Consider the following 17,202-nt stretch of genomic DNA (forward strand, 5'->3'; position numbering starts at 1 on the left):
TTTTTTGAAAATATATTATTTGAAACATGATATCAAACACATAGTTTTACATTATGAGTACTTTAAATAGGTGTTTTTACGATACATTATATTTCGTAATTTTCATATCATTTTAAAACCAATACCCAAATACCACTACCAAACGGGCCGAACACTTTTCTAGTCGCACATCCGGGAATACTAAGGCATTCGAAAAGAGTTCAAAATGAGAGACGGTGGAGTTGACCCTGATTTTATGGGGTTTGAACTAGGCAAGCTGGTTAGATGCACCAGTCAGAGGGCTCTGGCTAAATTGTCAGAATACATGGCAACCATATTCACCCATGCCCCTTCTGATTCATCAAGATTTCATCTTGAATTTATTAACCTCGAGCCCTACCAAGCAAGATTCTTCATCAGATTCTTAAGCCATTGTGGATAAATAACTCATTCTGGTCTACATCTTATGTTTAGAAATGTTTGATAAACCTTTTCAATCCAATTACTCATTAAACCTACGGAAGAAACCAATCTTACCCATAAAATATATCCTGAATTCTATCCATTACATAAAAAAATTAAAAAAAAATATGGCACTAAAATTTCTAAATTAGATTAAAACACAAAGAACCGTTGCCCTGGAAACGTTACCTTTTCTATCCCATTACAATGCCGCTCAGATGTGGTTTACCTATTGACTGAAACATCTAATAGCATACACATAAGTGACAACTTTATGTAGATTATTTCAGCTTTTCTTCAACAAGCTCAATACACCTGTACAAAACCAACTCAACCGGGTTTAAGGTACAGACTGCATCAAATGCAAGCTGATCACAATCATTCCCATTCTTTGCCATTATGCCTGTCACAAGGGTGCGCAGAGGTAGGAGCCACTCATTGTATGCCTTCTGTAAATTTTCCTTGGACAGCACTCCAGTGTAGTTGGTTTTTCCTGTTCCATTTGTTACTTGAGTCAAAAATACAAACAGCATCTTTTAGACCTAATTTTAAATGTATTATCTTTCTTTCTTTTTTTAATTAATTTTTTAGAAAAAAATGCAACCACACCCCTCCAACTTTGGGTCAATCGCAAACTTATCCCTTGAGATTCCAATCTGAAATGAGTGGAAGGAAAAATTCAGATGCAAAACACACGTCCTTTTTGCTTTCCTTTCCTCTTTCTTTTCTTCTCTATCTCTATTCTCTTTTCTCCTTCTCCGATCTCCCTTTTCTCTAGCCAGCCTTCCTATGCCAGGCAGGCTCTGTGTAAAGCAGCCTTGAGTGTTTGAACATTGTTCCCTATTGTTTTTTCTTAATGTCTGGATTAGGGGTTTTCTGTTATTCCATGTCCATAGGTGAGAAGATATAATTATATGAATGCCATTCTCTAATGAAAGGTGCCATATCATTTCATTTTCCTAGTTTGCTGAGTTTTGAAAATGGTGCTTATTTTCTGGAAATGGTAACACTGAACGCTTTTGGTGAGAAATCAAGAGATTCTGTGCCTTTTTCACTTGGTTTGTCTATTCTCATTTGGAGGAGAGTGGCGTATTGATTTAAGGGTTGCGTTAACGGGCACCGCAAGGTGCCCATTAACCACAATTTTTTTTTACTTTTTTCTGACAAAAGTTGTCTTTTTTTGCGGTTTATGTCAATTTTTTCAGTTTTGTAGGTACTATTTGGTGTCTTTTTTGACTTTTTCTGACAAATTTTTGTCTTTTTTGTACTTAACAAGCACCAAGAGGTGCTTGTTAACATTCCCCTTGATTTAAACAATGGAATGTGGCAATCTGACAGTGTTTGTCAAACCATTTTGTTTCTTTTCTCTGTTTATGGTTCTCTGGGTGTCTGGAAATATAAAGCTAGTAAGATTTTTACACCATTTTAGAATATGATTGATTAAATCATTGGGTGTCACTTTTGATTGGTTTTGTTATTAATTTTCTCTTGCAGCAGGTGCTCATTTGTAGGGCTTGATATTTGAGTTTGCAATTTGTAGTTTGGGGAGAGGATTATGTTGATGCTTAAAGATCAAATGGCGAAGAGAGGATTACGTAGATGATTGTGATTTAAATTGCAGAGGCGGCCAGTGAGAGAGAAGAGAGATCAATGAAGGAGAAAAGAAGAGAGGAAAACACTCTCTGTCCACACATTGTGCACAGTTAACCTAATTTCACCATTTCAGTAACTTTAGGGAGTTGAAATTTCAAATTGGAACATTGGGGAATCAGTTTGTAATCGACTCAAAGTTGAAAAATTGTGGCTCCATTTTGCCCTACTTTTTGATAGATAATAGAAATCTCATTCAAGAAAAAATATGGGGAACATAGAACCCATGAAGCTTTGAATGTAATACTTAACCCCTATGACATTGTTTTATGTGTATGGTTAAATATCCGCTAAAACAATAGGTGAGTTCCTCGTGCAATGACGCGTGTCCATATTTAGAGTTTCATTTTCACAAAACAATCCCATAATGGAGGTCTGTGTTACAGTCAATAACCTGTGGGGTGAAGTAATACATAATTAACAGTTTACACAAACAATACCACAGGGGGGTTAACTGTTACATTCAAACCTCAAGGGGTTTCGTGCTATTAGGGAAACCAAAAGGGTTTTTTTGTGTTCTTTTTGTAAAAAATGAAAAGGGTATAGCACTAATAAATGGCAGCTATAGAAGAGATTTGTAAAAGAAAAGTCAATATATATTATTTTGATAATGTTAAAGAACTTAAGTTAACAGAAAATGTATATATATATATATATATATATAAATATATAAATCTGTTGGGATATTTGTCATTATTTTGGTGTATTTCCATTTGTTACCCCTTGTTTGTCCTTTCCTTACTACCATATAAAAAGCAGGATAAAAGGATTAGCAGTTTAGCACTAAAATTTATGCAACAACAAAGCACACTGGCATGGGTAAAACCTTCTCCCTACTACCTTAACTAGAAAAAATAATGAATTACCTGTTGACTCTGTTATTAATACAAATCTGTACAAATTGAGGGCAGATAGAACCTGTGGAAAGTTTGATCAAGGAATCCATTAATTAGTCAGCACTGATTCATTAACGTATCATAACTCAAATTCAAAGATAAAAAGAAATCTTCATCATTAGGATGAATAAATAAGTTACTCTAAACACTTCTAGGCTGTAAACATCTCGTCTTCTTTTGCACATTTTTTACCCAAAAGTTTATTTACCTATTTAATTTTTTTTTTAAAAATGGCTAAACTAATAACATTATCATAGACGGCATACTAAAACCACAAATACACGTCTTGACATAAGCCAAATAGAAAAAACACTACCCACTGTGAACTAAACCAACACAGAGCATGGACATGGTTGTAGTATGTATTTTAAACAATACACGAGGTCTGTCAACGCACTTCCAGAAAAGAGCTTTAATGCTATTAAAATTTAGCAGAAACTGTCATATGTTTAGTAATTTCGCTAAAGGGCTTTAAAGCTGAAAACAGTTTTAAGGCTAAAGCTGAAATTTTAAGCTCTAGTGTTAAAACTCTCTAGTGCATTGTTCCAGCTTTTAATAAAAATAATGAATTGAAATAATTGCCCATACTTATTTTTCAAATGACACTTAATGGCCATCTAAGTTTCCACTGATTTAAGAGAGAGAGAGAACCACAACAATTAAATGAATACTGACCATTAATTGAATTGATTGGGTTCAAGTCTGATAATACAAGGCATTTTTATTATGTCCTCTGTTAGAGTTATTGCTGTTGTTTATTTTTTGTATATTAGTACAAGGATAATGAATAGACATAATTTCCCATATTTATTTTTTAAACAACACTTAATGGCCACCTAAGGCTCCGTTTGGGAGTTCATAAGGGAATAGAATAGAATGGAATGAAATGATTATAAGGGAATGGAAAGGAATGAAATTGAATGGAATGTATTTAAGTAAGGGAGGAAAATAATGAAATGGAATGGAATTAAGTAAGCTTAATTGGATGTTTTAAAATAAGAAATGGAAAAGAATGAAAATGAATGGAATGTAAGTAATCATATTTTGGAGTAATATAAAAGAAATGGAATGAAATCATTTTATGATAATATTACTATTAGACCCCTATTTTAAAATAAATAGTTGAATATATAGAGGTATTTTGGGAGTTTTAGTGAAAAAATCATTAAATCTAATTTCATTCCCTCCCATTCCTCCAAATTTTGAATGGAATGAAAATTTGAGGTTTTAAGGAAATAGAGAGGAATGAGTGTTCCCTCCTACTTAAACTCCCAAGCAAGGGAATGGGCTTTCCATTCTCTCCATTAAAACTCCTAAACAAGGGAATGAAAGAATATTATATAATGATTCTTTTCTTTCCTTTCCATTCTATTCCATTCTCTCTTCCCAAACGAAGCCTAAGTGTCCACTGATTTTAAGAGTGACAGAGAACAACAAAAACAACAATTAAATGGATATTTGCCATTAACTGAATTAATTGGGTTCAAGAATGATGATATAAGGCATTTTTATTATGTCCTCTTTTAGAGTTTTTTTTTTTTTTTTTCAATTTCATAAAGTACTAGGGTATTCTTGTAATCTTGCCATATTATAATATAATATATACATGTGCTAATTCTCTCTCTCTCTCTCTCTCTCTCTCAACCCTAATTTTCTAGTTTACAACTCTACTTGGTATAAGAGCATGCGCTGAAGTAATACACTCCAAAAAACTAGAACAATAATCAAATTCAACTAATCAGCCACCAAACAACTTTTAAAATCAAAAGGAAACAGATTCCAATTAATAAATTCCCAGCAACCAAACCATAGAAAAACACAAAAACCACACAAACCAACATCATATATCCTCTTCTAAAGTCTATTTTGCGATAGAAGGAAGCCTGCCAAAAAGAGCCGGAAAGTCATATCTGACAGTTGGTGCCGAAAAAGAAATTTTAAAAAAAAAAAAACATCAACAACAACAAAAACAAAACAAAACAATGGAAATTTATAATCATACCAGATGGCTTCAAAAAAAAAGGGAAAAATCACCAAAATTATCAAGGGATGCCAGTGAGTGAAATAATGTGGTTGCCAAATTTTGGTGACCATGTCAGTGCTGAAATTAGCACACCGATGACATCTGAACACAATCTCTAGAGTGCTTTAATGGGTTATAGGTTGGATCACAATGCTTTGATACCAAGTTGAGTTGTAAAATATGAAAATTTTGGGTTAAGAGTAAAGAAAGAGAGAGAAAAATAGAGAGAGACAGAGACAGAGAGGAGAAAGAACAAAAAATTGTTTAGGCTTAATCAATCAGTCCCTCACCTTGGCAAACATTTATGTTATGGTGATATGGCAAGATTACAAGAATATCATTATGCTAGTATAATTAATATGACTAGCAAATAGAAAAATAACAGTAACTCTAACAACCTATATGCTACACAAGAACTTTATTCACTTATCACACATATATGGTTATCCAGTGCTGTGGCATCCAATCTTCAAGAGAGAGAGAGAATAATAAATGCCATAGCAATCTGCTAAACAGCATAAAGAAATATTGTAAAGGAACAAAATAAAAGTCGCAATATAAAAAAATGAAGCATTACTGACAAAAATAATAAAATCAGAAGATTTTAAAATGCTACTAGAATAAATACCGCATCACCATGCTCAGGAAGGGATGGAGGTCCTCCCTGCGGCGGCCTCAAAACAAACTCCACCAGTTCAAGGACGCTGGCATTCCAACAAAATGGATTTGGGCATTCTTTATTTCCAGTTTGCTGAGCTTCATTATTTCCCGTTGATATTCTTTTGCGATTTTCCATGTACATTTCCCCTTTAACAAGATCTATAAGAATTGCAATCTACAAAACATTGTTACGAATACATCAGATAATGAAGCCTTGACTCTAAAAGGTTAAAAATCATAGAAACTGGCTTGAAAAAATTACCATGGAGGAAGAGTCACTATTTGTAATCAAAGCTTTTAAAATGTCAAACCTCTGAGAAATTGGAATATCAGCAAGTACCTGGTTTTGAGTAGCAAAGAGAAGCAGGTATTAACAATGCATGTAAAGAAGGTAAAAAAGAGAGAATATAGTGTAAAACACAGTAAAATCTTAAAAGTTTTAAATTAAAAATGGTAAGGACCAAAACATAACCCACTTTTGGATAACACAGCAAATAAATTTCTTGTAGATTTACAACATCAAAGCATTAAGAGATAAATTCCGTACCCTTTTAAATGCATCAAAGGAAAGCTTCCTTAGCACAGTATCTGGAGCATACATGATGACCATTTTAATAGCCTGAAATGTTAGTTTTGATCATCATAGAAGAAATTTTAATAAGACAAATGTATATAATGTATAAACTAAAGCTGACAAACTTCTACCTGTAAAGCAGCAAAAAGACTAGGCATATAAGATGAGAAGTCTATATGTTCATCACATTTTTGGGAGATGTTTTCATCAGTGATGCAAAGCAAAAAGTCGATGGCATGTTTCTTTAACTCCCATGGCAGATTAACAAAAGAGTAAATGTGCTTCAACATGCCTACTGCTTGCCACCTTTCAGTCTGGTTACTTCGAAGTTCATCCTTGACAGCAGTCAGGTCCTCATTAGCAGCCTGGGCAACCCCATCCAAAATATTGCCCCAAATCACTGCCTCGATAAAATTAAATGCATTTCAGACAAATAATATCTGGAGAACTTCCAATAGAATGATCAAATCTTTATTCAAAAGCATGAACCTGAAAGTGATGCACCATGTTTGACATAGGATAAACAGCTCATATAATCATCTTCATCTTCTGTGCATTTTGTCAAACAGAAAAATGTAATAATAATAATAATAATAAATAAACAAATGAAAAAACCAACAAGCTAGAGCAAGAGAGGTGATCAATATAGTATACAAAAGTAAGTATACCTCCTGTAACAATGTTGGTCATTTTGTCAACATCAGACCCGGTTATTAATCCAAAATATGATATGCTACAATAAGGGTAGAAGCATGACAATCGTGACACCAATTGATGACAGCTTGATCTTTTATAAAACATGCTGACTGAGACAAGAGCCTGCATATCAAGGGTGTATTTCAAGACACATACACAGATATATTAAAAAGCAGTAAAATAGATAAATAAGAAATTACTACTAAAATACAAAATTTTAAACAAATAAATAAAAATAAAAATAAAAACCCACAAGCAAATGAAAGAGGAGAGATGACTGTATACAGTCAAACATGAAAGTATTTTCTAGATGTAACAAAAAAAAATTAATGCTCAAATTGGAAGTTCAGTTCCACAGAGAAATGCCAACCATGATTTGCAAGACATATAGACCAAGTAGAGCATGAAGTTTTTCATTTACAATGCCCTCCTGTTTCACAGAACGGAAGGTCATCACAATCTCATAAGAGGATATAAAAAATATAAAGAATAATACTGTATGGGAGTGTCACAGACCAACTTTGTGCAAACTTCATGTATAGAATTGGCAATGCCTACAGCTCTATCAAACAAACCATCAATTTCTGTATCTCCATCTTCTGGCTCTGAAGAGATGACCTTTAAAACACTAACGATAACAGGAACTGCTACTTTTACTTGCTCAAAGTGACGCCTCTGAATGGAAAGAAATACTGAAAACCAAAAAGAGTATGGACCAACAACTTTCTCAGCCCACTGCAGGCAAAAAATGTAGCTTTCACATCTTTCATACACAGTCACACAGATTTTAAGCACGGAACCACATTGTACAAGAACAGAACTGCAAGAAAATTTGCACATAAAGATAAAATTTAGACATCTTTATTTGGTTAAACTTTTGGTACATGTGCCCATAGAAAACCAAGATATATAGAAATATCTCTCAATCACCAGTTGTCAATACAGATACTGGATCTGAACTAAGATATATAAATTAGGGTAGTGGAAATTCTTTATAAATGGCTTCAATAGGCTTGAAAGCTATCCCTATAGTCTCAACATAATATAAATAATAAACTGCCCAATTTTCACTGGGCAGCTGCATTTCAACTAAAAAGAAATCAAGAAGAGATAGCTATTTGTTAAATCAAAGAGCATTTGTTTAGTTAGTCAACTTTGCAATATTCTTCTCCAAACATCAGCATCCAAGACAAGATTAAATTTAGTTTAATTTGAGATGGCTCAGTTCTCCTCCAGAAGGAGCTTTGACACCTTTAAATTTCTGGCTTGAACAGGCCTAGGCTCAATACAGCTGAATTTTCCGAAAGGACCCTGAGCAGTCAGCCAATCTGCAGTTGATGTCTCTGACCATATCTGTGGCTATGTTGTAGACTCAGCTCAGCCCTGTAATTGTGATGCCCGCCCAAATTGCACAAAAACCTATAAGTGACTCCATAATTTTCCCTACAAAAGACCAGCTACTTCTCCGGCACTAGGATTGCTCTTAAAAAGAGCTATTGCAAACAAGTTGCTCACTAAGGACTTTTCTGTTCCTTCACTTCAAAATATGGAACCCAGCATCCCTTCCACACATATCTATTCCTCTTACTTCAAGTTGAAAGGACTCTGGCTTTAAATTCACTTTTCATAATGTTAATTAAAGGGAAACCCCTAGAAACAGTAATGGCATTGAATAGAATAACACTTTATTACCTATGACACAAAATTAGAATGCGAACCCCAGCATAGAGAAAGTTGCTGAATATAAATCTTTTTCAGATTTAGACATTGCCTGACCAATTAACCCAAATCACTTAAGTCCCAATATTTTGCCCTTCAAAGATTTGAGGTGGAAGTATGGAACTAGAAAACAATACTACATGAAAGGTTTCCCTATAATTTGATGTGCATATTTAACTAACATTATGAAAACTGGACACAGATTTATAAGAAGACTGAGGAAACCCTTCCAAATCTTTATAGATGTCAAACAATGATCATGAGTTGTGTTTTTTTTTTTTTTTTTTTTTTGGTTATTTATAGCTTTAAAATTAATTTCATTATTTGTACTTATTTTATTCCTTTGGTGCCTGTTATTCATCTTTTCAACTAAAAATTAGCAAAAGAAATATTTAAAATTACGTTTAATTACCATTTTGGCCCTCAACCTAGCCCACCCAATGTGTAACTAGGCTTCTTGTGAAGACCCTCCATAAATGATATCCATGCAATAGGAAGAATGCATGCAATGTTGAGATCAAGGGATGCTTGATATACATAACCTCTAGTTCAAGTACTTCCACAATCAAGCACGACATAGAACTTATATGGTCCTTGAGAACAATAAGAATAAACATAGAGAGAAATCATATAAATTAAAAGAACCAACAAGAATAGGCTGAAGATAATCATGGGAAGGCGCAACCAGTTGTTGCGCTTGGACAGGTTTCCTCCAAGCAATCCCTCCTCCTTCGAAAAACTAGAGAAATTATTTTGCTTTATTTTTTTCTTAAATAATGATCACGTGGCATACACGGTGTCATCCAGTTAAAATAAACATATTATTCTAATCTCGCCATTTGCAACATCAGACTTTCCACCCATTACTTAAAAGCAGTGACTATTTTGACACAAGAACAAAAGGTTAAGGACTAGAATGACACAATTGAAAGGTTAGGGATCATTTTGAAACATGTAGCAAATGTTGACAACCAAAATGGTAATCAAAACTTAAAATTATTTAATTATTTATTAAATCTTTAATCATTAATATATCCCTGCCATATCATATCCAAGATCAAGAATCGATGTATTTTTGTGTTTGTATCAGAGCATGTTTCATCAAATTATTGTGCTTTTATTGAATTTATTTTACAGAAAAATCAATTGTATGTAATAATACTACGAAGAAGAAATTATGCAAAAAGAAGACATTATCAGCAATTTCTCAATTGGATTGGGCCAATTCCATGGATGCCGTGTAGTTTATTAATATGTAAATAAACTAATATACCACTGCTTTCATCCATTAAGGCAACACAAATGAATTTCATTACCTTTTGAGAGCCCACTTAGGAGAGGGGCAACATAAGCAGAAGCCTTGATCGTCTTACTTAATGCCTGGTACAATCAAAATCACTTGTTAGCAAAAAACTAGACCACAGAACAAAAAGTAATTACAAGTAATAAAGTTAATGGATCAATTAAGCATACACACTCCTCTACAAATATAAGAAGCAATGAAAAATACAGAGGTATCGCAATTATCCCACATAATTGAAGCAGCAAAATCTAGGTTCACAAATATCAGATAACAAACTGAAGACTAATATCTGATGGTTCATATATAGAGAAATTCCATTTATGCATATAAATTATTATAATGACGTCATAAAGCTCCATTTCTAATGTCTGCTTTGATCAGTCACTCAAAACATGAAAAATTAAGATTTGAAAGCAAAATGAATAACAGAAATAAGTGCTGAGAAAAACTTGACACGTAGGAGTCACAAAGTAAAAGACTAATGTCTGTACAACAATAAGATAATTTGAAACATTCATCAATAGGAGGTGAAAAATAAAAAGCTATATATAATGATAGTGTAGAAAGTAGGAGCTACATATTGGTTAGGAGCTAAAAGACACTAGACGCTACATAATGTCAGGAGTTGAGAGGGGCACTAGGCAGGGAGGTGACGAGATCCATCATAACATTTTCTTTTCATAAGTCTAACACAACCATCTAATAAATTGGTATCAAAGTCAAAGAGTGGTGCATGTTGATTAAGAGTTTTATGGTGCAAACTGTTAATATTTGCAGTTTTCAGGACATGTTTTGCTATCTTGCTAGATCTTCTAAGATTAGTGAAGCCCCAGATTTTTTTTGTTTTTGGGATAAGTAAAGAAATATTTTGTTGCAAAAAGACTACTTCATGTACATTTGACACAATCTAAAAGAATTATGAATAAAAATGATTACGTACAGAAAGGCAACAATTGAGTCCAAGAAACCACCAAGCGTGAGACCAATCAAATAAAGAACTAGTAAACATAGCTAACAATTGAGTCCCAATACTTTCCGCATCCTCAAACGTACACCAACCAAGACACCACCATAGAACCACAATCATTCTTGCTTTCCACAAAATTATGCCTTAAAATTCTTCAAGTAGGGAAGCCCCATTTCACAATTAAAAAATATGTGGTTCTTCAAGCTAGGCAGCCCAAGATTATTCGTTGACCACAAAATACATGAAAAGTTGTACTCAATGACCCTAGAGTATCAAGTACTTCTCTCATAAATGTTGGAAACTTTTCAAAAACCTTGTCTTCCTCCTTTAACCCACTATATCACAATTAGCAATTTATATCGCATAAATATATCTTGAAATTCATCTTTGCTTCACTCAAACTGAAATCTCAAGACCTTTTACCAGGCAGAGCCCAAAAGTTTAGAGAAAGTGTTGCCCCAAATAGCTTCCTTTTGTGTGTTTGGGATGATCAAAATAGGAGAATCTTTAAAATGGCAGAACTCTCCTCCCCTTAGTGTAAGAATTTGCAGTCCTGTGTTTTTGGCCATGATATCTAAAGAATTTAAACAAGTTAACAAATTTGTTCACTTAATATGCATATAATCTTAGCTCTCTGTTCCGGGTGTTTACTACAAGATTGAGATATTTATTTATTCATCAATTTAAAACAGGCTTGGCAAACAACAGAATTCTTCCAACACTCCTTCCATGACCCCTTTGAACCCCTCCAATACCCAAATTTTCTGACTCTACACAAGCTAAAACACACACAGATACATGATGCAATTGCATTGCACAACATGGGAATATGAGACAACCAAACCCTAACTGGCAATCATTCCAAATTAGTAATCCTAAACTAAAAATGAATCTTCTCAAACTTTGTTCATTAAATATCCTTAGTGAGTAACTGTGCAATCCAAGTACACATGGTTGGACAGCATAAATTCCACCAATGGAAATGCTAGCAGAAGCATTACATGGTTTTATCTCTGTGTGCTCATAACTATATGTTTGCCTAGAGTAATAAATTACAAATCAAGCCATACTGAAATTTTTGGAGAAACCCATTTCGCTTTCATGATTTGAAGTCAATTATGCAGAGTGTAGCAGTAAGTAAAAATTTAAGTAAATCAAAATACAGAGACGTTATCAAGGACTAGCCAAAATTTCACTTTTTTCTATATAATGTTTAATTCAATATTGTTATAAAGATTCAAACTCCAAACTTACGTATTCCTAAGAAAACAACAAAACGATATAAAGATTCATCACAAACTTGACTACATACATACACTAACATACCTCACAAAGAATTGAAAGCATGTCTCTTGGATTACACATTGCTATAAATCGATCAATAACACTATCAGCAATCTCCAAACATCTGTCCGACACACATGCAAACTTCGCGACTGTCTTTGGCAGCACCAATGACAGAGCATCAATAACTTCCTGCCACACCACCAAACAATTTACGAAGTTATCAACAAATTACATATAACATTGATCAGCAACAATCAACATAATGAGGAAAATATTAAACCTGGTCCGATGAAGGCGAACACAAATATCCATGAATTTCTAAAAGAACTTCCAATGCATTGTTCTGTGCATCCACATTATCAGGGTCTGATAAAGCAGCATCTGATATCGTCTCTAGAAAGTTGACAAGCTCCGAGACCGAGTTTTCAGATTGAAGTGAATCTCCCCCTTCAATCAACTACAAGATATATATATAAAACTAAGATTATAGACATCAACACTAAGTTTGGTCACTGATCATGGTGTTAACTTTGTTATTGTTCGTATCTTTTTTTAAACAAATAAATGAAACCTCAAGACTGAAGTGTCAACTAAGCCAATAATGATACTTTGTAGGTTTAGTTTTTTTTTTTTTTTTTAAAGTCTTGGTAATTTTCTCGGGAACCAAACAGGAATCGGGAAATTCGAAAAGAGAAGCGGCGGGACTTACTTTGGAGCAGGAGTTGAGGATTTGTCGAACACGAAGCACGAGAGGAGAGGAGGGGCGGTGATCGTCTGCGCTCTCCTCTGACATGGCGCCGCTGCAACTTGAAATCGCACAACTTTTAGAATCTCAGCTCTCAGAAGTTCGAATTGTCTGGTTCTAGAATTGGAAGCTTCGGCGTTAATGGTTCAAAAATTCGAATACTCTTGTAACTCTAGGGATGGCATGGGTAGGTTATGGATAGGGTATACCATACACGACCCGAAAAGTTTAACTATAAATACCCGATTATCAATACACGTTAATATTCATATCCAAATCTTATCCGAATATATTATTTATGAATATCCATATCTTACTAAAACCCAAAACCCATTTAATTTTTTTTTAATTCAAAACATTTTAACATAAAAACTAACCAATCTTAAAAAAGAAAAAACTAATCAATAAAAAAAATTTATTGATTAGTTTGTATCTGCTTCTATCTTTCTTCCTTTCTTTCTTTTTTAAATAAAGATATAAATTTTATTAGATAAAAAATAAAATAAAGAAGCAACATTTTCCTCTGCCTCTTCAGTTGTTTGTCAAGCAAATGACAACTCCTAAAATAAATTTTACAAAATCAAGGTCAATATAACAGTAGTAAAAGTCACTTTCAAGCTTTTTAATGTAAAATATTTCCACTGGATGAACACAACTATTCAGTACACCAAAATGCAATTTAAAAAAGGGAAGCCTCGAGAGAATGCAATAACATCTCTTTGTGGTTAATATATGACGACTTAAAGGTGGGCAAGAAGGTTGTTTATCTGAAATCATGGAAAGCAATCCAAAGGGCTTTTGTACAAGTTCTTCAACTAACACACAGCATCCATACATTGTTGAATCATAAGCAACCTATTAAAAAAATGCACAGGTATGCGTTAGTTAGAAAACAAAAAAGAAATGGATCACATAATTAAACTGGAAGGAAAATAGAAAAACATGTCATGCAAATAATCTAAATCTATTAAAGTAAAACAGAGATTATAGCTCAAAGAGGCCACATAAGCAGCAAATACAGCAAGTATTTAAGTGCATACCCCTACCAGAGGTAATAAAAACTAAAAACTAACAGTACATAATTGTCTCAGTTCTTGCTTTGCTTGTCTCCAAGGAATTCTTCCTCCTTGGGCATAAAACACAACTCCAAACAATCTTTAAATGACATAACTCAATATACCAATTCATTACAAAATGAGAAACTTCAAACATACTTCCTTAGTAAATTAATAGTTATTTCCCAAAATATCAGCCAACACTTGAATTCTGTGTCTTTGACTCTAGCATCAAATATGGAATTTCTTGGGGAGGCTGGTGTTCAGATACTGTTGGGGGTCCTCATGGAATGCGCCCAAGAAAAAAAAAATTCATTTCTTAACTATATTATGATCAGAACACTACTCAGAAAAGGGGCAATACTGGGTTTTTCCACACAGTCTTGTTTAAACTATGGTTGGTGCAATTTTGCAACTGAGTGCTCAAATCATGAATCATCAACTACTATAATATTCAACCCCAAAAAGTTTACCATTATGGCATTCCACTCGGACTTTTATTACTAGAAAGAGCTCTTAAAAAAAAAAAGTAGCGGAGAATACATAAACACACACAGTGATACAACACAATAAACACATAAACAAAAAATTCACAATACCCAAATATTGTTTCATATTCACATACACAAACACAAATCATTTCATAAAAATCTTACAATTACACCTTTCTCTACTTAGCATATCATTCTAACTCTACCTAAACTAAAGTACCAGTTTCCAAACATAGACCAAAATCAAGGATAATCAAGGACAATAATACCTATCCATTAGTCTGAAAGCTCCATGGCCTAACTTTCCTCCAGTTCATCTTCTTCATAATCATCAAGAACGTTTTGAATGGTAGCATCTTTTAGTACACTTTTAAGTTCGCTCCATAACCAATTCTGCCCACACATCAATGGCTTCTAAGGTATCATGATGAAGACGGCTACAATGTGGACTCAACAATCTCCCGCTAGTGCTAAAAGCCGACTCTGAGGCAACTGTTGTCATAGGGATAGCCAAAATATCCCTTGCAATGCGTCGCAAGGTAGGATACTTACTAGCATTACACTTCTACCAACCCAAAACATCAAATTGTTTAGTTCTAGGTGCCACTTTCTCACTAGTATAAAGTTCAAACTCTGATATAGAATCCCTACTCCTTTGGCCTATGTTAATAGTCGCATTACTAACAAACAAATCATAGTCCCTCATTGTATCATCATGTTCATGTGCAACACTTGATGTAGATGTAGAAGATGAAGCTTGAGAATAAATGACTCCTCTATCAATGTTTTCTAAGTCATACTCCGCAAACAACTCAAAAAGAAGGTTCTTAACCTTGTCAATTTCTTCGTTAGCCTTACTACCATACATTTTATTAAAATAAAAGGTCAATAACATCAATTTATATATTGGATCTAAAACAATAGCCAAACTCATGATATCATGAATGTCACTCCAATATTTATCAAACTTAGCTAACATCTTTGCTGCCATTTTCTTAACCAACTCATCTTCACTTGAAAGCCACTGATTTAATTCCTACTTCAACTAGAAGACTGAGGGAAAATAATGATTAGCCGTAGGGTAGGCAGTACCAGGAAGCAACTCAGTAACTTTAAGAAAGTAACCTAACTTCTCACAAACAATTTGTGCTACCTCCCAATCCCTATTAGTTGGAGCAGACTGATACTGAGGCTCACAACACAGTAAACGTGGAAAAACATCTTTATAAATCAAGGCAGTTGAAAGCATCAAATATGTAGAGTTCCAACGAGTCCTACAATCAAGTACTAATTCCTTAGTACTTGCAATATGTGATTGGCGAGATATTTTTTCAAAACTTTCTGTTCTTTTTGGTGATTGTGTCCAAAAATATGTTCGAACCTTCTTAATACCATCACCAATTACATTCAAACCCTCTTAAACAACCAAATTTAGAATATGTGCTGCACAACGCACATGCAACAATTTTCCACCTAAAATAAGTGAACCAGCTTGAAGCTTATCCTAAACAAGTTTCATCATGCCATCATTGTTGCTAGCATTATCTACAGTTATGGCAGATAACTTCAAATCAATGTTCCAATCAAAAAGACACTCCAAAAGGATTTTAGAAAGAGAATACTTATCATGTGGAGATGACATACGTATAAACCTAAAAAAAATAAACATAAATATGATTAACTAAAGAAAGCAGAAAATTAATAAGCTTGTCTAAGAATCTAAAAACTAGTACAACAAAATGACTCAAAGAAAAAAAATACCTTATAACTCGGCTTTCTAAAGTCTAAGAGTCACTTATGTAATGCGCTGTGATTACCATGAATGGCCTCCTACTATTGTTTGCAGTCCACAAGTCCGTTGTGATTGCAACTTTACTTGCATTCTTGTCAATTTCTACCATAGTCTTTTGCTTCTTTTCATTATAAATTTATTTGATATCTCGCTTCAATGTGTTTCTTCCTACTATCTTAAAATTTGGCCGAAGACCACCAACAAAATCTCAAAACCCAACATGATCAACAATTGCAAGAGGATACTCATGCAAAATGACCATTCGGGCAAGGTCCCTCCTCGAAGCCTTCTGATCCTCTTCATTAAAAACACTAGGGCTTGAGATCCCTTTACTTCTTGCCCTATTGTGTTGTTTGACAAGAACTTGCTTCCTAATATTTGTTCCTTCTCTCGAAGGACTTGCTTCCTTCGGAGCACTTGGACAACTTTTTGCTATGTGCAGTTTTAAATGAGTCATCCCTAATGTACTTGCTCCAGCCATAAGTCTTCCACAGTAGTTGCATTGGGCCTTAACTTTCCCATCAATATTCTTCTTCTTAAAATGATTCCATACGTCTGAAGTTATTCTTCTTTTAGTGCCTTGTTGTTGTGGATTCTCAACCGGAATGGACTCAACTTCCTCTCCAAACAACGATTGTGATTCTGATGTCGTACAAGTTGTAACCTCTCTTCTAGTACGAGACTTGGCGGGGTTTGTAAACCGCATTGGTGATTTTTTTTTTTTTTTTAATGAGGAGAAAATAGAATAACAATAATAATTATTTTTAAAAAAAATTGAAGAGGAAATAGAATAATAAATAAATGATTTTAAATTTTGAAAATAATTAATTAATTAAAAAAAAAAACAGATTTCAACCCTAATCTTTCACCCGTATATAATGTGGCCTAAACTTTTTTAGAGTT

General features: G+C 33.8%; 1 protein-coding gene across 1 annotated transcript; it reads right to left on the minus strand.

Annotated features, from left to right (window-relative positions):
- Positions 1-495: 495 nt before the first annotated feature.
- On the minus strand, positions 496-13,209 carry LOC115974887 (aberrant root formation protein 4). Its single transcript, XM_031095435.1, has 14 exons — positions 12,926-13,209; positions 12,497-12,673; positions 12,256-12,405; positions 9,976-10,039; positions 7,457-7,632; positions 7,311-7,370; positions 6,913-7,063; positions 6,734-6,793; positions 6,376-6,644; positions 6,218-6,289; positions 5,933-6,010; positions 5,639-5,845; positions 2,958-3,009; positions 496-934 (listed from the first exon to the last, which is right to left on the minus strand). Exons 1-14 carry the CDS (start codon positions 13,007-13,009, stop codon positions 723-725), a joined length of 1,812 nt encoding a protein of 603 aa, XP_030951295.1. The 5' UTR covers positions 13,010-13,209; the 3' UTR covers positions 496-722.
- Between the last annotated feature and the right edge of the window lie 3,993 nt (positions 13,210-17,202).

Source organism: Quercus lobata, chromosome 2 (genome assembly GCF_001633185.2).
Source record: "Quercus lobata isolate SW786 chromosome 2, ValleyOak3.0 Primary Assembly, whole genome shotgun sequence".
In the NCBI taxonomy this organism is placed as follows: domain Eukaryota; kingdom Viridiplantae; phylum Streptophyta; class Magnoliopsida; order Fagales; family Fagaceae; genus Quercus; species Quercus lobata.